The sequence below is a fragment of the Penicillium malachiteum genome, assembly GCF_028827825.1.
Source record: "Penicillium malachiteum strain IBT 17515 chromosome Unknown utg000002l:1.0-8849297.0:1.0-8852440.0, whole genome shotgun sequence".
NCBI lineage: Eukaryota > Fungi > Ascomycota > Eurotiomycetes > Eurotiales > Aspergillaceae > Penicillium > Penicillium malachiteum.
In genome coordinates, this window is record NW_026643095.1 from 4,685,388 (window position 1) to 4,706,311 (window position 20,924).

Below are 20,924 nucleotides of genomic sequence, written 5' to 3' on the forward strand. Positions count from 1 at the left end.
GATTCAGCCCACTTTCAACATTCCACCCTCCCTCCCTCCCTACAAACCCTTTACTCTCCACTCCCCTGGGTTGACCTAATTCCAATCATGGAAGGAATTCCATGGGACCAGGTCAAGGCTGGGGATCTGGGCTCCTTGCGGGTCGCCCTCTTCTCGAGTTCGACCTTGCGCAGAGTCCGGGCCCTGCAAGAACTTCGCGACAAGATTGGTAACACTTACTCCGCCCTGAACCTCTTACTTTAATTTGAAAAAAGGAATTGAGCTGATCGTATTCTATTTTCTAGCTTCTGATATCCCGTCAGAATTCCATCAAGATGTTTTAGCGCTTCTTTTCCTGACATATCCTCTATATGTCGACCGATCTTCGCGCCATGCTGTTCAGCAATGTCTTCGCTCCCTCCTTCGAACCCCGAATGCTGCAGACCATCTTAAGTACCTGGTTGAGAAACTAAGACTGGAGGCAGCTAAGCCCGGTATTTCGTCGAGCTCTGGATTTATTTTGTTGGAATGGTGTTGCAGTATCCTGCAACAAGCATGTGAGAGCGAGGCTACGCCGTTAGACATTGTCCTGGACCTTATCGCTGTAGAGGCTAAGGCTTTGGAGAATTGCTTTGCACACACTCCGAAGGAGTCGATGCGAAAATCAGCTACTCGTGTGACCAGACGTGCTCTGCGTGCAACATTCTCGAACAAGACATGGGGTGCGGACGCCGTGCGCCAATCTGTTAGCCGATTGACTACGGATTCCACAGCAGGATATAAGAATACATTGCTCCTGGGTGTAATTTCGGGTGTATGCGCACGGTTACCAAAGAAGAAGCCGGTTCTTGAAGAGTCCAAGAAAGCTATCCTAGCCTACTACATCAAGGAAATTGTGGGCTCAAGATCTGCTGTGCCTTCTCATGTCGCCGAGGGAATGTCTGATTTCTTTACTGATTTCGTCACATATGTGGATGTCACCACTGAATTGATTCCTCCCATGGAGAAAACCATGCTGAGATCCCCAGAGGTTATCTTTACTGGTGTAATCCCCCCATTGAGTGCATCCTTATCCCAAGATATTGACCTCTCCGATATGGTGCAAACTCGCCTTTCCAAGCATCTACTATCCAGCATGAAGTCGAACAATGCTGCAGTCCGACAAGGAGCTGCCGATTCCTTCAGAGCTTTACTATCTCGATGCAACACCGAGGCTGTGGTCATGAAGATTACAAGTGAATTGATTGGTCCTTTGAAAACACAAAAGGTCACAACACCAGACCACCGAGTTGCTTATTCACAAGCAATCTCTGCTATTCCAACATCAGTCGATGTTTCCAAGGAGATCGTTCAAGGATTTTCACTTGTTCTCTCACGCGAGTCCAACGAAGCCGCTCTCGAGGAGGAGCTCAAGTCCTTTGGCAATCACCTCGCTTTCCTTGTTGCCTCCAAGGTTAAGGTTGTGGATGATGTTGTTAACAATATTGTCAAGGGTATCTCTGATAAACGAGTTCCATTCCGCAAGATCTGGCAGCTTAATGTGGGAGAAGTGTTCTGGAAGTCTGATATCGAGGCTCTCAAGAGCGCCGGAATCCAGCCTTTTGTTACCAAATTCCTAGCGAAGATGAAGGAGATGTTTGCAGAAGTTGTCGCTAATCCATTACCCTCAGCTCAAAGCGGTGCCTTATCGTCTGCCTATGTCTTTTTGGCTCTTTTCCAACGTGTGTCAGACATTGAGGCAGCGGACAAGTCCGCTTGGGAAGAACATGTCTCTAAGTCAATGACTATGGGCGCAAAGCCTTCATTCCTCCTGAATCCAAAGGCTTACTCCAAGATCGGAACCGTAGGAGAAATGCAATGGGTGGTCAGAGCCCTGGCCGCCGTCGCTTCTGGGTCCAAGTTCACTGATGCGGAGGATGCGGCCAAGACTGCATGGGCCCAATCCTTCATCTACGCTATCACCGGACCTACCATGACCACCAAATCTCGGGAACATGCCTTGGAAGCTCTTTCGGCTGTCCACCAGAAGGATGTAGCGTCTATTGGACGGGTTGTGATCAACGGTCTTTGGGCTTGGATTAATGCTTTCCGTACCTCAGAGAAGGAGTCCGCCGCTTCTTTTGCCAACTCAGGAAGCGAACGTCTTCTGCAGGTTATTTTGAGGGCCATCTGCCCTCTCGCGGCAAAGGACGGCTCCGAAGGTTCTTTTTCTGATCTGGAAGCTCAATTGATTAACATTCTGGTTCTTAGCCAATCGAACTTGATTCCAGGTGCCTCTTGGATTGATCTGTGCCTCAGAACTGGCATTGATCCTGGAAACTTGGTCCGCAGTCACCCTGAGGAGTGTATTGAGCAGTTGGTCGGTGTCAATGCAGACCCTGTCCAATCCACTGTCCCCAATGTCAACTCCGCCGTTTGGAGCGCCGCAGGTGATCTGGCATTTGTAGCTCCAGATGCCATGATCCCTCGTCTGGTTGATCAAATCAAAGCAGATCTGGATGGATCCCGTCTTTCCAAATTCACTGCCACAGACGCAGCGATTGCTCGTACGCCTGAAGGTACCGCCTTTGTTGATGTCCTGAGCAGCAAGTCAAAACATCCTGCGTTTGACAAGAACACTAAAGATTATGACACCTTGAAATGGGAAGAGGAGCTCCGAGCTCAACTGGCAGAGAAGAAGGGACAGAAGCCGAAGAAGCTCACTGGCGAGGAACAATCTAAGGTCAATGCTCAACTTGCCAAGGAAGCAAAGATTCGTCAAGAAGTACTCGAGGAGGTTAAGCGCATCGAGCGAGGTGCTGGCCTTATCAGAGGTCTTGCCACTGGCCCTGCCAACGATGTTGAGGGCTGGATCAACACCGCAGTCAGCTGCCTGCTTTCTCTTGCCAACGCTGGTGCTGGTCTGTTTGTCGGTGATGTTGTTTCACAGGCCTTCCTTACTTGCGCCAATGAGGTTTCCTCGCGATTGGGCAGCGTTCGATCCTTTGTGGGTATTGCTATCCTCCGGGCTATCGGTAATACCAATCTCGCACCAGAGATGGAGCTGGAGCACCTTGGAGAACTCGTGACCAGAATTCTGTACCGTATGCGATTTGCATCCGAGCAACGACCCCTTGATACTGCATCCGTTGCCTACGTCCTTCCGTTGATCTTCTCTATTCTGACCAAGAATGGAATCGAGGAAGTCAAGGGAGGCCAAGAAGGCGAACAAGTCTTGCTCGCCATTGAGTTCCTGTCCTACCATTCCAACTCTTGTAAGTGATACAATATACTCCTAGGACCTTCTTTTTGTTGCTAACAGCCTCATCCTCAGTCTCCGATCTACGACTTCCTCGTATTGAAGTTCTTCAACACCTACTTTCCGCCATGCAACGATACACTCAGCACTATAAGTTGATCAAAGATACATTGTTCAACTTCTGTCGCTGCATCTCTCCCAACATCAACAGCGAAGAGCTTGAGACACTTTTGCAGGGTTCCATTGTCCCTGATGCCTCTGTAAGAACATCTGTTCTTCAAGTCATTGAGGCCGAGATTGATTTGACCGACCTCGATTTCTCTGAGGAAATCTGGCTTGGATGCCATGACCACGTGGAAGAGAATGTTGAGCTTGCTCACACCATCTGGGAAGACAATGCGCTTGAAGTTGATGATGAGGCATTTGCCAAGATCATGAAGTATTTGGACTCCAAGGATGGTCAACTGCGCGGCGCCGCTGCCCGTGCATTGGCTCAAGCTATTGAATCTGACAAGAGCAAGTTTGATGGCATCTTCTCAGAGCTCCAAGCCAAATATGCTGAAGATGTGAAACCCAAGGCTCCTGAGAAGGATGCCTACGGAATGCCCAAGAAGATGGACAACCCAGACAACTGGGAGAGCCGCAGCGGTGTGGCATTGGCTTTCGACGCCATGACAAACCTGTTTGAGGGCGACCAGATCATTGCCTTCATCCAATTCCTCATTGAACGTGGTCCTCTTATTGATAAGAACTCTTCCGTTCGACGCCAGATGCAAGAGAGCGGAAAATCCGTGATTGCGCATCGCGGCCAAGAAAAGGTCGAAGAGCTGATGAAGTCCCTTGAAACGACTTTGGAAACCTCCGACAAAGCAACTCAGAGTTCTGACTTGCTGAACGAGGCGGTGATTGTTCTTTATGGATCTCTGGCCCGACACTTGAAGGCTGATGACCCTCGTCTCCAAAACGTTCTCAAGAAGCTTCTTGCAACTCTCCCCACCCCTTCGGAAACTGTTCAGTCTGCCGTTTCAGAGTGTTTGCCACCTCTTATCCGATTGAGCGGCCCCAAGTCTTCTGAATATGTTCAGGAGATGCTTGACCAACTGCTCAACGTGAAAAGCTATGCTACGCAGCGTGGTGCCGCATATGGTCTTGCGGGTATTGTCAGTGGCAAGGGTATCTCGACTCTGCGCGAGTTCCGAATCATGAGCTTGCTTAAGGAGGCCACAGAGAACAAGAAAGAGCCTCACCATCGCCAGGGTACTTTCCTCGCATATGAGCTTTTTGCTACCGTTCTTGCGCGTACCTACGAGCCATATGTTATCCAGATTGTTCCTCAGTTGCTTGGAGGTTTTGGCGATCCTAGCCTTGATGTTCGTGATGCTTGTCTGGATGCCTCCAAAGCCTGCTTCCAGAACCTCAGCTCTTACGGTGTGAAGAAGATTCTCCCTACATTGCTTGATGGTTTGGATGATACGCAATGGCGTAGTCAAAAGGGAGCCTGTGAACTTCTTGGAGCCATGGCCTACCTTGACCCACAGCAGCTTGCAGCCAGTTTGCCAGATATCATTCCTCCGCTTACTATTGTCCTCAATGATACCCACAAAGAGGTCCGCAACGCCGCGAACCGCAGTCTGCAGCGATTCGGAGAGGTCATTAGCAACCCTGAAGTCAAGAGCTTGGTTGGTGTGCTTCTCAAGGCTCTCAGTGACCCTACCAAACACACAGATGAAGCATTGGACTCCCTCATCAAGGTTTCCTTCGTTCACTACCTGGACGCACCTTCGCTGGCTTTGGTTGTTCGTATCCTCGAGCGCGGTCTTTGCGATCGATCCAACACCAAGCGGAAGTCCGCCCAAATCATTGGCAGCTTGGCCCACCTTACTGAGCGAAAGGACCTTATCGCGCATTTGCCCATTATCGTGGCTGGTCTCAACCTGGCTATTGTCGATCCTGTGCCTACTACACGTGCCACTGCTTCAAAGGCTCTGGGTTCTTTGATCGAGAAGCTTGGAGAGGATGCTTTGCCCGACCTTATCCCCAACCTCATGACTACCCTCAAGTCAGACACCGGCGCCGGAGACCGACTGGGTTCTGCTCAGGCCCTTTCCGAGGTCCTCGCGGGTTTGGGTACCACCAGACTCGAGGAGACCCTGCCTACCATTCTCCAGAACGTTTCCAGCGCCAAGGCCGCTGTGCGCGAGGGCTTTATGACTTTGTTTATCTACCTGCCCGCTTGCTTTGGAAACAGCTTCGCCAATTACCTCAGCAAGATTATTCCCCCTATTCTTGCTGGTTTGGCTGATGATGTTGAGTCGATTCGCGAGACCTCTCTCCGAGCTGGTCGTCTGTTGGTCAAGAACTTCTCCACCAAGGCTATCGATCTCCTGCTTCCCGAATTGGAGCGTGGTCTGGCCGACGACAGCTATCGCATTCGTCTTAGCTCCGTCGAGCTGGTCGGAGATCTTCTCTTCAGTCTTACTGGTATTACTGGTAAGTCTGAGGCTGACGAGGAAGAAGAAGAGGCCACTCAAGCAGGTCAATCCCTTCTCGAGGTTCTTGGAGAGGAGCGCAGAGACAAGGTGCTCTCTGCTCTTTTCATCTGTCGCTGCGATACTTCCGGTCTGGTCAAGAGCGCTGCCATGGGTGTTTGGAAGGCCCTGGTCGCCTCTCCCAAGACCCTCAAGGATATGGTGCCCACTCTTGCCCAGCTCCTCATTCGCCGTCTTGGATCATCAAACATGGAGCAGAAGGTCATTGCCAGCAACGCGCTCGGCGACCTTATCAAGAAGGCTGGAGAATCTGTCCTGTCTTCCTTGCTGCCTCTGCTTGAGGAAGGTCTCCAGACCTCCCCTGATGTGGACGTTAAGCAGGGTATCTGTATTGCCCTGCGTGAGCTCATCACTTCCGCCACCCCTGAAGGCCTGGAAGACTATGAGAAGGTTCTTATCTCTACTGTCCGCGTGGCTCTCGTCGACCACAATGCAGATGTGCGAGAGGCTGCTGCCGAAGCCTTCGACGCTTTGCAACAGATCCTTGGCAAGACGGCTGTGGACCAGGTTCTGCCTTACCTTCTCCACTTGCTGAGAAACGACGAGGATGCTCAACAGGCCCTGTCTGCACTGTTGACCCTGCTTACCGAGCAGACTCGTGCCAACATCATTCTCCCCAACCTCATCCCCACGCTGCTTACCCCACCTATTACCGCTTTCAACGCCAATGCCCTTGCATCTCTCGCCGAGGTTGCTGGTGGAGCCATGACAAGAAGGTTACCCAACATTCTCAACGCTCTCATGGATGGTATGATCGAGACCCAGGACGAAGAGCTTCGTGCAGAGCTCAGCAGTGCATTCGATACTGTGTTGGTCTCTGTTGATGAGTTCGATGGTCTGAACGTGGCTATGAACGTGATGATTACTCTGGTCAAGCATGACGATCACCGTCGTCGTGCCGCGGCTGCTCTCCACCTCAACAAGTTCTTCGCTGAGGCTGAGCTTGACTTCTCCAGATACTACCAGGACTTGATTCGCGTCTTGCTTATCTCGTTTGATGACCGAGACAAGAGTGTCGTCAAGGCAGCATGGACCGCTCTCAGTGGCCTCATGTCCCACATGCGCAAGGAAGAGATGGAGGTTTTGGCTATTCCCACCCGCCAGATTCTGCGTCAAGTCGGTGTTCCTGGTGCGGATCTTCCTGGATTCTGTTTGCCGAAGGGTATCATGGCTATTCTGCCAATCTTCCTTCAGGGACTTCTCAACGGTACCGTCGATCAGCGTACCCAATCGGCATTGGCGGTTTCGGACATTATCGACCGTACTGCTGCCGAGTTCCTGAAGCCTTTCGTTACCCAGATCACTGGTCCTCTCATTCGTGTTGTTTCCGAACGCTCGGTTGATATTAAGTGTAAGTTCTACGAAATGCTTCGCGTTACAAGTGGAAAATATGCTAAGTCAAATTTCTATAGGTGCCATTTTCTTTACACTTAACAAGCTGCTTGAGAAGATTCCCCTTGCTGTCAAACCCTTTTTGCCTCAGCTGCAGCGGACCTTCGCCCGTGGACTGGCAGACACATCTAGCGAGACTCTGCGCAACCGTGCGGCCCGAGGTCTTGGTATTTTGATTACTTTGACCCCTCGTGTCGATCCTCTCATTGCTGGTAAGTTTTTGTCCCGCTATCTACTGGGTAGGGAAAGCTACTAATATGGAACCCCAGAACTTATCGCTGGATCCAAGACCAGTGATGAGGGTGTCAAGAACGCCATGATGAAGGCCCTGCAGGAGGTGGTTGGTAAGGCCGGCAGCAACATGAGCGAGGCCTCGCGTACTGCTATCCTCGCCCTGATTGATGATGATGCAAGTGACGACACCGACAAGGTTGCTATTACTAACGCGAAGCTGCTGGGTGCACTTGTTAAGGTTCTCCCAGAGGCTAGTGCGGTCCCTCTTATCAAGAACCGCATTCTGAATGGCCAGCTCTCACACTCATCTGTTCTTGGATTGAACGCTCTTCTGGCCGAGGCTCCTGCCTCTATGACGGAGCATTTCCCCACAGAAACCATTTCAGTCATCTGCCAGGGTATTGCTGACAGCGATCCTTTCGTATCAGACAACAGTGTTCTCGCTGCTGGAAAGTTCCTCTTGTCCGAGGGAGGTAACCACAGCTTCGAGACTCACAAGACCATCTTCGAAGCCCTGGCACCTGTCATTCTGCCCGGCGCTCCGGTGGATACCCGCCGCTTAACTCTGGTGGTAATCCGAACCATCAGCCGTCTCCACCCGGAGATGACTCGTGCTCACCTGGCTCTACTGGCACCGCCCATCTTTGGCAGTGTCCGTGATCTTGTGATTCCTGTGAAGCTGGCAGCAGAGGCTGCTTTCCTGTCTATTTTCTCTGTTGTGGAGTCCGACACTGATGTCTTCGACAAGTACATGGCTGGTCCTGGCTCTTCTCTCGCGCCAGGACCTAAGCGCAGCATGTCCGACTACTTCAAGCGTGTTGCCATGCGTCTTGCTGCCCAGGCCCGGGAGCGTCGTGTTGCAGAAGGCGGTGAAGGTGGACTTGGTCTGTCGAATGACGAGGTGGATGATGAGAAGGAACTGTGGAGTATTGGCAAGGTGGATCTTGGGGAGGATGGTTTCACTGATGATTAAGCGATGATTATGATGATGATGGATGCATCGACCTAAGGAGGAGAGGGTTCAGCATCTCAAGGTTGAAATCTACATGTGCATAGATAGTATACCCTTGGGCCTTATTTCATTAAGTTCAATGTTTGTCGTATAAAAGTTGTTTTGAGGATTGAATGGTGATATATTGTTTGTTTCCACTAGTACAGTCCTAGTAGACGATGGCCATATCCACATGCAGTTTGTGCATTTATTTGAGCTCGGAATCAAGGCTAATGGCCGGAACAAACGTTGAGTTGAGTGTGTGAGCCTGGAAATCCAGGTCTGCTCTTGCCTAAAAAAGATAATATTATCTCTGTCATAGGGATAAATCAGGATATCATAGCAACGAGAATCCTTCCGTGGCCTAGTTGGCTATCGCACCTCGGTGTGAGAAACCATTTAAGTCTATCCAAGAAACTCACCATGGTTTTAAGTGATGGTGGTGAGGGTCTTGGGTAGGACTCTCTTTTTTGCACTTTTTATTTATGTGATCATCTTTTTATTTGCCCAACGAATACTCCAACCTACATTCATCAATTTGATACTTCTTTTATATTTTTATCTATTTTATTTGATTTGTTATAAAAATCTCAAAATTTGAAGCTTCTCTCATCACGATGATTGAAGAATCTAGAGGTCCTGGGTTCAATCCCAGGTCTGTCCGTTTCTTTTTTATTCCTTGCCGACTTTTCCGTCCTCTTCTTATGAGTACCTATGGATGTTTTGTCTTATCATTCTGCTAAATTTCTACCTAATCATCATGATGTCCATGTCAGAAGTTAGAACAATAATGGATCCAGTTTTATACATATATGATTATGTCATTAACTATGGGGCAGTTCCCAATTTGGATATCCCATATCATGTGACATCATTCTACTCTTGGTGGTCACGTGAGCTATGATCAGAAAGTTGCAAGACCAACAAACACCCTTGAATGCACCTTTTTGCATAAGGAAAAAAAACCGAAAGGCATCTAATCTCATCAGCTTCATCCACTTAACATCGACAACATCTTTCCTCCACTTGCTAATCTAATTTCTCCGCAGGTTCAATTTTTCAAGGTCCGGATTACCCGTTTAGGCTAGGGCTGAGGGTGTAGCCCTAGTACCCTAGTGTGGACGGACACTCGCTTACCATGAATTAGCTAATCGGCCCGCCCAACTTCTCACTGTCTGGATTTCCCAGTCGAGTGCCCTACGAACATCATCCGCCAAACGACCGTCACGCCGACATCAAGATGTGAGTGCCATCAAATACACTACCTACGAGAGAATCCATACCCCATGATATGAATGCCACGGTCCCCGTCATGTCGCCATGTTGGAGCCAAGGAGCGAAGAAGAAAAAAATAGACGGATCAATCTTGATTTGAAGTGATTGTGTGGCACAGGCTGACCCCCGACTTTTTTTCACTACAGGGTCAACCTTCGCACCCAGAAGCGCCTCGCCGCCTCCGTGGTCGGCTGCGGCAAGCGCAAGATTTGGCTCGACCCCAATGAGATGAGCGAGATCTCCAACGCCAACTCCCGCCAGACTATCCGCAAGCTCGTCAGCGATGGCCTCATCATCCGCAAGCCCGTCACTATGCACTCCCGTGCCCGCGCCCGTGAGCTCAACGAGGCCCGCCGCATCGGTCGTCACCGCGGTCTGGGTAAGCGCAAGGGTACCAAGGACGCCCGTATGCCCAGGTATGCACGACACCCGATATCTTCAATCCCGAAAGAGAAATGAGAATGGAAAGGGATTATTTGGGAGAATCAGTTTGCTGATGTTTTCTCTTTTCTTCTTTATAGCCAGGTCCTCTGGATGCGCCGCATGCGTGTTCTCCGTCGTCTGCTCGTCCGCTACCGTGCCGCTGGCAAGATCGACAAGCACCTCTACCACGAGCTCTACCACCTGAGCAAGGGTAACACCTTCAAGCACAAGCGTGCTCTGGTTGAGCACGTAAGTTGATTCCGAGACCCATATCCCCCACACCTGCAATCGATATCTCCGACACATTACCCCGCTTATCTATATCTCGGCACACTCGACTGACTCGTTTTTCTTCATGACTACAGATCCAGAAGGCCAAGGCTGAGCGCCAACGTGAGCGTGTCCTCAAGGAGGAGATGGACGCTAAGCGTGCCAAGAACAAGGCTCTCCGTGAGCGTCGGGCAGAGCGCGTTGAGGCCAAGCGCACCGCTCTCGAGGCTCAGGAGTAAATCCTTTCAAAATCTCATTCCGTTGTGTGACGTTTTTCTCATGTTCGGCGATGGTGCGGAGGTTGAAAGCGGTTCCCTTCTGGGTTGGTTCCGGGATTCGGCCCCTACAAAGTTATTTGTCCCCCCTCGAATTCTAGGTCGGCCTTTTTACTTTTCGACTCTTCCTATAGTCGGACTCTTTTTTCCTCGAAACTCTTTGGCGACGCGCGGGACTTTTGATTGGGAAATTGGGAATGTGGGGGCAATAGGAAGATGCGATGATGATGTGATACTCAAGCTTCTCTTGTCAATAATGAGAAAGCAAAAGGAAACTACTTTTTTCAAAACAAAAACAACCAAAAAACTTCCCCCATCGGCACGGCGCTTTGTGTGTTACGAAATGTTATCGTTTTTCAGTGTCTTGGGTCTGGTCTATTCTGGCCCTCATGTAGATGTAGGCAGCATCATGATGTCTGTCTTGTTCAAGTCAACTGTAATGCAGTCTGACTAGTAGTCCCTCAGTACATGTATCTTCAAACAGCTCACCTGGGCAATCTCAAGTGCTGGAAACATTCAAGTTTTAGGCATCGAATCATTCCCTTGGCACAAAGTATGTGGCTTTTCACTAGTACATGTATGCCATAGGCAATTGTGCATTGATGCAGCCCTGGAGTCAACCCCGGATGATCGACACTGGTAAACACTGGCATCTCATTTTGAAGGTTACCTAGGTACAGAATCATGATGAGCCCTGCCAATCTCACATACTCTACACCTGGGCAGAATCTATGATGTACTAGTACCTAGGTAGTAGTTATGTATGATAGTGATACTATGTACTAGGTATTGATCTCTACTGCTAGTGGCACATCATCACGGTGATATGCCCAGGTGTGGAAAGGTCTCACATGTGCAGGGTGGATCCCCAAACAATATATATCCATTTCAACTTGAATCTTCTTAATATCAACATCACATCATTCAACATCATGGTAACATCTCTGACTCTGAAATTTCAACCTTGAACCTGAACTTCAAGTTTGACACATTTCTCCATCTCAACAAAAGCTAAATTATGCGACAAATCCAAATCTGGATATATTTGCACAGGGAAAGAAGTCAACATGCCCGTCTGTTCATATCCCTGTCTCTCATACCAAGCGATAAGTTCCTCTCTGGTGGACAAAGCATCCAACTCGAAGATCACAGACCCCCACTTCTCCTGACAATATAATTCCGCCTGTGCCAAGACGCGGCGTCCGATACCACCTTGTTGGAATTGGTGATGGACAGCAAAAAGCGAGAATCGGGCACGCTTGGGTGATTTTTTTGTTATCTCGACTGATGCGACTAGGTGTTCACTTCCATTTTCGCTTTGAAGAGTATCAGTACCAGCAGTGACACCGGTAAAAGCGAGCAAGATACCCCGATTCGGTTTCTTGATAGTAGCCAGAACGGATTCTAGTTCGACGCTGAAATTTCGACCGAGTTCTAGGTCTGCAGTCCAGTTTTTTCTGGTATCCGCGGCGCGGAAGGCGGATTGGACAAGGTCTTGGATCGAGGGGCCGTCATCCGGTGTTGCGAGACGAAAGGTGAGTGGTGTCATGATGAGGAGTATGAATAGGATGGGAGAGTAGTTTTGACGAGGATCATCGTGATTATATAGTAATATTAGAGGTGTACGTGTTCTACTTATCTGGTGCCATATAAATTCATGTCATGTATTGGGTAGGGCGTGGGGGCCTAGCTGGATTTGTATATGGCGGATGAATACGAAGTAAATGGCGCAAGGCTTGATCCTGCGGTTAATATTAATTTACGAGTCATGGATAATGATATACCAGAAGTTTAGTTATTAAAAATACATTGCATTGATTTTTTTTAAGACTTAGCATACTGAACTTGAACCTGAAACTTTGCTTCCATCGATAAAAAAGTCGCCTCGTAGTCATCCACGGTCATAATATGGTAACTCCTTCTCTCCGTTTATTGCACTGTGGTCACCATGGTCGCCATTGCTGCGTTAACCGTGACGGTTCATAGGTCTCGTACGGGAGAGTGTATTCATCAGTAAAACGGTCTGGTCTGTCGATTCGTTCGCGCGAGAAGATGTCATAGTCCGGGTCAATCTCTTGTTCCACTGGCGGCTCCGGCTCTAGAAGAGAGAAAAGATAGAGATGTTAGTGTTAGTGACTTGAAAAGCGGAGACCCATTGTCCTGACTTACCTCTGAACTCAGGCTCGCCTTCCTTTCTCGGGCGTCCACGAAGAATGAAACACACGACAGGCTCCTCAGGGTGTGGACAGGGAGGCTGGGGCCAGTCTCCATCGCAGTAGAGACGGATGCCCTTTCCTAGAAGCTCGATGAAATTCTCTCCGGTGACTTGAATCTCATCAGGTTGTTTCTCCAGTGGGACAGGATGGCCACCATAGAATTTGCGAGGACTCCAGAAAAGTTCCAGGATGCAGTCAGGATGATGACGGTATGGAACGCAGTATTCCTTCCTGAGGGAATAGCCTATGAAGCGAGGATACTCAAGAGTGTCGACGCGTGCCCACTCGTCTCCTCGCGCGTCATCTGTTTGAAGGGAGCGTACTTCGATTATTTTCATGACCTTGGGGTGGCCGGGCGAGAGGATCCAGATCTGAGGTTTCTGAATGAAACGAAAATTGAAGGCATGCATGATCTGAGGTGGAACCTCACGTGCTGCCTCAGCAGGCGTCATGTACAGATTACCGCGCTCCATTGTGGTGATGGAGTGAGATGAGGATGTGGCGGTTGTGGAAGAAGACGCGTCAAGAGGAGGTGGGGGTGAAGGGTAGAGAGAGAATAGGAAGATGGAGAGAGAGAATAGGAAGATGGAGAGAGAGAGTAGAATGGAAGAGTGAGGGAGATGAAGAGGAAGAGGAAGAGTGAATGTTTATGCTAACCATATGTTGTTAGGCAAGTTCAGACCAACTTTAGAAGTTTTGATTGTGTTGAGTCATGAGCTCCATTACTGAGTGAATACTATAAGAGGCTAGAAATATTATAGAGAGAATAATTTCATGATCATAAACACAACCTGCTTCCAATCATTTCTACACATGCTGTTGGATGAGCTGAACTGTGCTAAGGGTATTACTTGTCTCCCGGGCTATCTAGTTAGGTACCTGTTTATAGACCCCGAGTATATAGAAAAGAAGTGAAGTTCAGCCATGTATTGATCAATCCATGTAAATCATGTCAATCATGTAAATCAGTGGAGTATCGGCCATTTATCGGACTTAACTTGACTCGGTTCGGGATCGACAATGTTGATCTTTTTCTCTATCCCGAATGTAAAAATGGAACAACAGAGACATCCGTTGAAGATCACGATTTGTTTCACTACTAAACTCTCTGAAAAATGAGAAAATACCTCGGACTCCGGATTTCAATGTTAATCTGACGATGCAATTTCCGATTAGTGCACAGTACTATGCGGATCATCCATGCATTGGCCAATCATAGATGAAAAGTGCCATATTTCCCCCGTGGGGTATGTTGTCGTGCAGATATGATCTGGTGATGAGAATAAAAATAGCAGGCAAAATCCCCCCCCTTTCAAAGCATTAGTTATTTTTCAACCCCTGAAGACCATTCACCTCAATCGCCATGTTCAATGTTTTGGCACTCGCGTTGGTGACGCCAGGGGTTCTCTCCTCTGTGCTGCACCAGATACCTGTACGACGTGACTCGAGTCTTTCCAGTTTTATCCAATCGGAGTCCTCTGTTGCCCTTCAAGGTGTGCTGAACAATATCGGCGCTGATGGGAGTAAAGTGGCTGGTGCTTCGTCTGGAGTTGTGGTGGCATCACCATCTAAGGTGAACCCAGACTGTGAGTTTATGAAGAGACCCAAAATGTTCAATACAAACACTGACTCGGCTAGACTTCTACACATGGACTCGAGACGGAGCATTGACTCTAAAAGTCCTGGTGGATACCTTCCTTGCTGGTGATAGTTCCCTCGAATCCACTATTCAGCAGTACATCGATGCCGAAGCCCAGATACAAGCTGTATCTAACCCATCTGGGGACCTGTCCGATGGTGCTGGACTGGGTGAGCCTAAATTCGAAGTTAATATCACTGCATTCACCGGTGACTGGGGCAGACCTCAACGAGACGGGCCAGCATTACGTGCAACTGCACTAATTGCTTATGGAAATTACCTGGTTTCCAAGGGCGAAGAGTCTATCGTCAAGTCTAACATCTGGCCAATTGTAGAGAACGACCTGAACTACGTTGCCCAGTACTGGAATCAGACAGGATATGATCTCTGGGAGGAAATCTTGGGGTCATCTTTCTTTACATTGGCTTCGCAACACCGTGCTTTGGTCGAGGGAAGTGCATTCGCACAGACGCTTGGAGAATCCTGTACTGGATGTGACTCCCAAGCTCCTCAGGTGTTGTGTTTCCTCCAAGACTTCTGGAATGGCACTTCTATTATTTCCAACTTGGCAAACGATGGACGCACCGGCTTGGATGCAAATTCCCTGATTAGCTCTATCCAAACCTTCGATCCTGAAGCTGCCTGTGATGATTCAACCTTCCAGCCCTGCTCTGCGCGTGCATTGTCTAACCACAAGTTGGTTGTTGACTCTTTCCGATCTATCTATACCGTTAACAGTGGCAAATCCACTGGAAGTGCCGTCGCTGTTGGTCGCTATGCGGAAGACGTTTACCAAGGAGGAAACCCATGGTAAGTCTACTCAAAACATCATTCTCGGAAATTGAATAACTAATTATAAACTAGGTATTTGTGCACTCTAGCTGCAGCAGAACAACTATATGATGCTCTCTACCAGTGGAATAAGCAAGGGACGCTAGAGGTCTCCCAGACCAGCCTTTCATTTTTCCAGGCACTTACATCTTCCACGGCCATTGGAAATTACTCCAGTTCATCAGCCACTTATTCCACTCTGACTAGTGCTGTGAAGACTTATGCAGATGGGTTTGTGTCCATCGTGCACGAATATACCCCTAGCAATGGATCCCTGGCGGAGCAGTTTAGCCGAGCTGATGGGACACCAACATCTGCAGGAGATCTGACTTGGTCATACGCGGCATTTATCACTGCAGGCGACCGTCGAAATGGAACCGTACCAAGTAGTTGGGGATCATCCACTGCTAATACTATTCCATCTCAGTGTTCTGGCAGTTCAGTTACTGGTAGCTACACAACACCTTCAGTTGGTACATGGTGACCTAATTGGGACATAATCGCGAGGAACAAAAAAATATATGAGACTAAACTTGATATAGATTAGTGTCACATGTGGAGTAAGGGTTCAACACGAGAAAGAGAAAAATTCAGTTGCTCTATATAATCCTACATGGCAGCCTAATTCCTTATCTGAAAACTCATTATTCCCTGCTACTAATAGTAGATTTCAACTCAGTTTTGTTCTTTCCTTCAAATTTCTTTCTTTATTGTAATTCTACCGATCATCGTGATCAAACACTATGGGTCACCCCAAAGACGATCGTCCCGATCGCCCTGATCGCACCGACGCGGAATCCTCTCATTCTCTTCACTCTCTCAACGACTCAGATGATCTCCCACCCCCTTACACCGATGAACCCGAATACACCACTCCAACAGTCCCCGGAATCGCTCCTCTCCCTCTTCATCTTCGCCTCGTAGACTCCGCCTACCACCTCCCAGACTCAATCTTCCGCGCGACCGACAAGCGAGCGATCTCGATCGCGCCCGCGCTATCTCGCAACAGCGATGAACTCTTCCACACAATTCGGCGACAGATGAAGTTGCCTCCACGCCCATTACTCTGGATCAAAGGAACCCACACCGAGTCCTCGAATAACGGCAAGAAAAAAGAAAACAACACCGTTACGGATTTCGAATTCAAGCTCGATCTCGCGGAAACAATATTGACAGGATGGGAAGACGGGTCACCTATGAAAACACGTTGGGTAGCTGAGGAAGTCCTTAATGATGAGGATTACAAACCTGCTTTTCGTGGTGGGAGGACGCAGACCCGGATATACCATGCCCCAAGATCTTGTGGGACTCGTTCTGAGGATCAAGATGCCCTTTTAGCATCTGATGATGCCCTGGAGGCTGCAGAAGAACCCCGCACAGATAATGAGGCTCATTTGAAGATGTGGTGTGAGCGATTCTGCCAGGATCCTTCACCTGTCAAATCGTACGTATTTTCCAACCACTTGTCCTCGAACTAAACTGATCCCTTCCAGATTCACACTCCAACGCCAAATCGCCGGCTTCGACTGGAAAGCCATGCGCAATGTCCTGACCTCGCACATTCGTGAACTAAACTACCACGGCTCCGTCTCTTTCTCTTTTACTATTGCTCAAGAACACGTCACTATCTACTCTCCACACTGGATTAACCGACTCCGCGCAAACCGGTACATCTGGTGGATATTCGTTATTCTGCAACTCTGGATACTCAGCTGGCCTATAATCTGGTTTATGGAGAAGCGATACGAGCTCGCTCATACACGGTGGTACTCCTCGATAGACTGTCCCTTGAACGAGACAGGTCTAAATAAGGAATATGCTCGTGGTCGTGATGAGGCTACGCTGGGTTTATTCTGGGCTCCGGCTGTGAAGCGTGCTGCGTGGAGTAGGCGATGTGGAGAGGGTGATACATTAACGAGGATGGATGCCGAGCGGGTTCAAGGGTTGACTTTGGAACAATTGCTTGGTGTGAGACAGCAGACTGATTCTTCGGCGGAGCAGGAACGTCGTCAACGGGTTAATAATGGAAATGGAGGGTTTGTTGATCATGTTGTGGGTCTTGTTCGGGGCATTGGGGAGGTTGGTCAGGATTGGAGATTGACTATGGGTTGGGGAGACAATTCTTAAGAGATACCTCAATTGCTGGTTTCATTTTTAGCAGTAGTTCATTTGGCTCAGAGCACATGGGTTTGGTTTATTCAATCGAGTTTAAGTTGCTGAACTGTCACTTCTCAATGAGTAACTTGAACAACCGAGTACCTATATCTTGTAGAACTGGAAGTAGATCGTCGAGAGCTTCTAACCAGTTGACCACCCAAACATAGAATTTGATCAACATTCTTTGGGAATCAATTCCAAGGTTTTCAGACACTGCATGTGGAATCTGCACGAAAATGCTATGGACAAGAACATCCATCAGTAGATCCAATAAAAGCTCAGGCTTCAAGGACTGGGCAACATCTCTGGTCTTATCAAAACGGTTACTCTAACCCAGAGTATTACTTCAAGCTCACGATGATCCATGGATCTTGGAAGAATTTCGTGTATAGTTCATATAATATACTAATATGTGCGTTATATACACGATGGCTCCAGCCATCAATCTCAAAATTAAATACCCAGGCGCCGTGCTAGTAAAAGAAATAGCAGGAGTATGTACTCAGTGCTCAAGAGACAAGAAAAAAAAGAGTCAACTCTATACGCTAAAGCCCAACTATACAAGTGAAGGCAAAAAGAAAAATCTTCAATCATGAACAAGATAATCAAGCCCGCGAAGGGAGATTCACAGGATGGGGCTTTTGAACGAAGAAGAATCCCTCTGCAGTACTAAGATCACAGATGGACTCCGGGGCATGCGTTGAGGGAGAGTTCGAAGTAGGTAACGCACTCCACTCTGTCTCTTTATCCCTTGATACCACAGTCTCCACATCCGTTTGATTTGAATGCCTGTGTGCGGGTGACAACGCGACGAGGTTATCAGCTTGACTATGCTCTGAAGCGCTATCAGAGAAGAAGCTGGTGTTTTTGCGATCGGATCCAACGGAGCGTTTGTTGACGTAGTCTTGAGATTCGGGTTGTGAGGCCTTGCTTTGTCGGTGTGCAACGAAGAAGGATCGGAAGGCGCTGGCTGCGGCGAGAAGGACGCTGAAGTTGGCGCTTTGCGTGAGCCAGTACATCTCCCATACGTCGTAGTCTTCATCGCGGAAGCGGAGTCCGACGGCTCGCGCTACTGAAAGGGCGACTAGGATTGATGTGAGGCATAGGGAGCCACCGACGACTAGCTTTTGTTTGAGCTCCATGGAGACGTTCCAGATAAGTCCGATTGGGATGACGAGGACTGTTATAGGTTAGTTTTTGTTACTATCAGTGTTGTTGGGAAGACGTACTCAGCATATCGGCGACAATATCCATGAAAATTTGACCCGATGAGTATCTAACGATACTACTGGACCATCCTCCAGTGGGACATGTAACTATATCTCTGTTAATACTGGTCTGGTGCATTGAGAAGAGAACCTCCAAGGTTGACTTACGTGCTGCTTCGCCCCAATGAGGACAACTGACATAGAAAACCGAGACACCGAAGGTCGCATTGGCGATGTTGAAGATAAACAGGAACCACCAGTAAATCTTCCAGTTTCGTAAACGATCGACCAATCTCCAAAAGAAAAGAAGGAAGAAGAACTTAACCGCCGAAATGGTTAACCAGCTAAGCATCAGCGAAGCAATAGCCCACTTATGGAAGTCCAATGCCTTATCAGTCAATAAGGCAGGATTTCTCATTTCTTCCATTTCTAAATCGAGACTGATATGCCCCGAAGAAATGGCAATGAGCAGGTACATTGTGCTGACGGCCTTGTTGTACATGATGATGAGTGCCGCCAGTAAGAGCGCACTGGCAAGTAGGAGTAAAGCATCATCGATCTGGAACCTTTGTCTTTGTATAGGAAACCGAACAACGAAGCGGACGATGACCGCAATTAGAGCTAATCCTAAGAAGAACCCCGTGGAGACCTATAAGAGTGAGCAAGGATGTTCAATATGTAGAGTGTAAAGCTTAAGATACATACCACAAAGGCTTTCTTATGGATTGGGCCAATATTATTCTCCTCTGAGGCCATTTTAACGTCTACCCAAAGAACGGAATGCCATGTGGGAAAGTGGAGGGATATAAGCTGGTTTTACAAGAAAAACAATGAAGAGGGGGAACGAAAGAGCCCAAGCGTTTGCGTCATGCTAAAAATCATGCAGGATCCGTGATGGGGTCCATAAGGGCATGTTTTTTTTTCTTTCTATTCTTCAAGGGATCTTCATGAGGAATTGATTGTTTTTGGTTAGATCTAGTGTTGCTAAGTGTGGTTTTTTTGGCCCGGGGCCAGAAAGTGTTCGCACTGATGCTCGAATTGGTCAATATAAAAACCACTATGGTGGAGACTCGATCCTTCGTATTGGTATTACCATGGTATTTCACGTTAATTACGGAATTTTAAGTCTGATTTCAGTCTGATCAGTCTTAGTCGAGACCCAGCACAACGGAGATTCACCCAGAAAGAAAATAGTTAATGTTTTATCCACAATAATATGGAGACAGAAGAATAATGGGCATTCATGTTTAATAGTTGAAATTGGCTCATTGTTCTGTAAGGCGAGGTATTAACCTTGGAAATTGATAGTACTACATACAGATTGCGGGAAGGATGGATAGACGTTCTTCACTGTATACGAGTTAACTGGTATAGCTGAGTTATGTCCAAGTTTATACTATTTCGCATTTCTTGCAATCTCTCGCCTGCAACTGTGTTCGTGTTGATCAATTTTAATATCCACATGGTCACCACGTGTGCTCGTGTTTTCCAGCGATCCACCTTGGGGCCAATTCAGTGAGACTATCTTCGAGCGACGCCATGCCATGTGGGCCGATTAGTCTTCACTTTCGCGCTTGTCGCGATATTGACAAGTTGCGACGATCAGAACACTCCTATTTACCGCATAAAAATGATCTAATGTTTGAGGTGTACTAGTAATGATAGCCGAGAGAAAAACCGAGATTATGATGTTGATATTGGCCTGATCTTTCAATGTCGGAAATTCATCCGAGACATTCAATCTCACCTTTCGGCCTTATGGGGATAATACATTGAATACAAAACCATATTAAAGAGCTGAGCTCATTTCACCCCTTAAGAGGAGTCTTCATCATTCAAAGTTTCTAGAATGAATAGTCCTGAACTATAGTACTTACATGTACTATACCCGAGTCCATATTGTTCCCGAGGGATAACCGCGCCTCAAGCCCTGGAGGGTGAGACAGCTCGCGAGTCAGAGCATTTGAAACATTCCCTATTCTAGAATCATTAACTATTATCTGATGACCATTATTGGGATTTTCCACGTGGGTTCTATATCGAATGAGTGGAGATTGGGGCTAATACGACGTCTTACATGCTGAGATGATTACTTTAATTCCCAATACTTTGGCTACCGAAGCGTATAATTCTTCTGGGTTACGTCTGAGATTAATAGATTCATCCTTTCAAAGACTGATAGATTGTAATATTCAAGGAACCAGAATTATTAGCCGAAGAGAAAATAGAGCATGATGGGGTGTCTAG

At 48.0% G+C, this 20,924-nt stretch overlaps 7 protein-coding genes across 7 annotated transcripts; 4 read left to right on the forward strand and 3 right to left on the reverse strand.

The window, feature by feature from the left end:
* Positions 1 to 87: 87 nt before the first annotated feature.
* N7483_004748 (putative translational activator) lies at positions 88 to 8,365 on the forward strand (the record flags this gene model as incomplete). The annotated part of the gene is made up of 5 exons (XM_057088185.1): positions 88 to 208; positions 285 to 3,233; positions 3,293 to 7,117; positions 7,179 to 7,370; positions 7,428 to 8,365. The coding sequence occupies 5 exons, from the start codon at positions 88 to 90 to the stop codon at positions 8,363 to 8,365; spliced, it is 8,025 nt and encodes a 2,674-aa protein (XP_056948014.1).
* Positions 8,366 to 8,806: 441 nt separating this feature from the next.
* Positions 8,807 to 10,590, forward strand: N7483_004749 (60S ribosomal protein eL19; the record flags this gene model as incomplete). Its single annotated transcript, XM_057088186.1, has 5 exons — positions 8,807 to 8,825; positions 9,577 to 9,625; positions 9,805 to 10,074; positions 10,180 to 10,330; positions 10,447 to 10,590. 5 exons carry the CDS (start codon positions 8,807 to 8,809, stop codon positions 10,588 to 10,590), a joined length of 633 nt encoding a protein of 210 aa, XP_056948015.1.
* A 994-nt stretch (positions 10,591 to 11,584) lies between these two features.
* N7483_004750 (uncharacterized protein) lies at positions 11,585 to 12,175 on the reverse strand (the record flags this gene model as incomplete). Its single annotated transcript, XM_057088187.1, has 1 exon — positions 11,585 to 12,175. One exon carries the CDS (start codon positions 12,173 to 12,175, stop codon positions 11,585 to 11,587), a length of 591 nt encoding a protein of 196 aa, XP_056948016.1.
* A 394-nt stretch (positions 12,176 to 12,569) lies between these two features.
* On the reverse strand, positions 12,570 to 13,315 carry N7483_004751 (uncharacterized protein; the record flags this gene model as incomplete). Its single annotated transcript, XM_057088188.1, has 2 exons — positions 12,570 to 12,724; positions 12,796 to 13,315. The coding sequence occupies 2 exons, from the start codon at positions 13,313 to 13,315 to the stop codon at positions 12,570 to 12,572; spliced, it is 675 nt and encodes a 224-aa protein (XP_056948017.1).
* An 890-nt stretch (positions 13,316 to 14,205) lies between these two features.
* N7483_004752 (glycoside hydrolase family 15 protein) lies at positions 14,206 to 15,796 on the forward strand (the record flags this gene model as incomplete). Its single annotated transcript, XM_057088189.1, has 3 exons — positions 14,206 to 14,428; positions 14,481 to 15,291; positions 15,346 to 15,796. 3 exons carry the CDS (start codon positions 14,206 to 14,208, stop codon positions 15,794 to 15,796), a joined length of 1,485 nt encoding a protein of 494 aa, XP_056948018.1.
* Positions 15,797 to 16,055: 259 nt separating this feature from the next.
* On the forward strand, positions 16,056 to 17,439 carry N7483_004753 (uncharacterized protein; the record flags this gene model as incomplete). Its single annotated transcript, XM_057088190.1, has 2 exons — positions 16,056 to 16,756; positions 16,806 to 17,439. The coding sequence occupies 2 exons, from the start codon at positions 16,056 to 16,058 to the stop codon at positions 17,437 to 17,439; spliced, it is 1,335 nt and encodes a 444-aa protein (XP_056948019.1).
* Positions 17,440 to 18,074: 635 nt separating this feature from the next.
* N7483_004754 (uncharacterized protein) lies at positions 18,075 to 19,433 on the reverse strand (the record flags this gene model as incomplete). The annotated part of the gene is made up of 4 exons (XM_057088191.1): positions 18,075 to 18,649; positions 18,699 to 18,785; positions 18,846 to 19,326; positions 19,383 to 19,433. The coding sequence occupies 4 exons, from the start codon at positions 19,431 to 19,433 to the stop codon at positions 18,075 to 18,077; spliced, it is 1,194 nt and encodes a 397-aa protein (XP_056948020.1).
* Between the last annotated feature and the right edge of the window lie 1,491 nt (positions 19,434 to 20,924).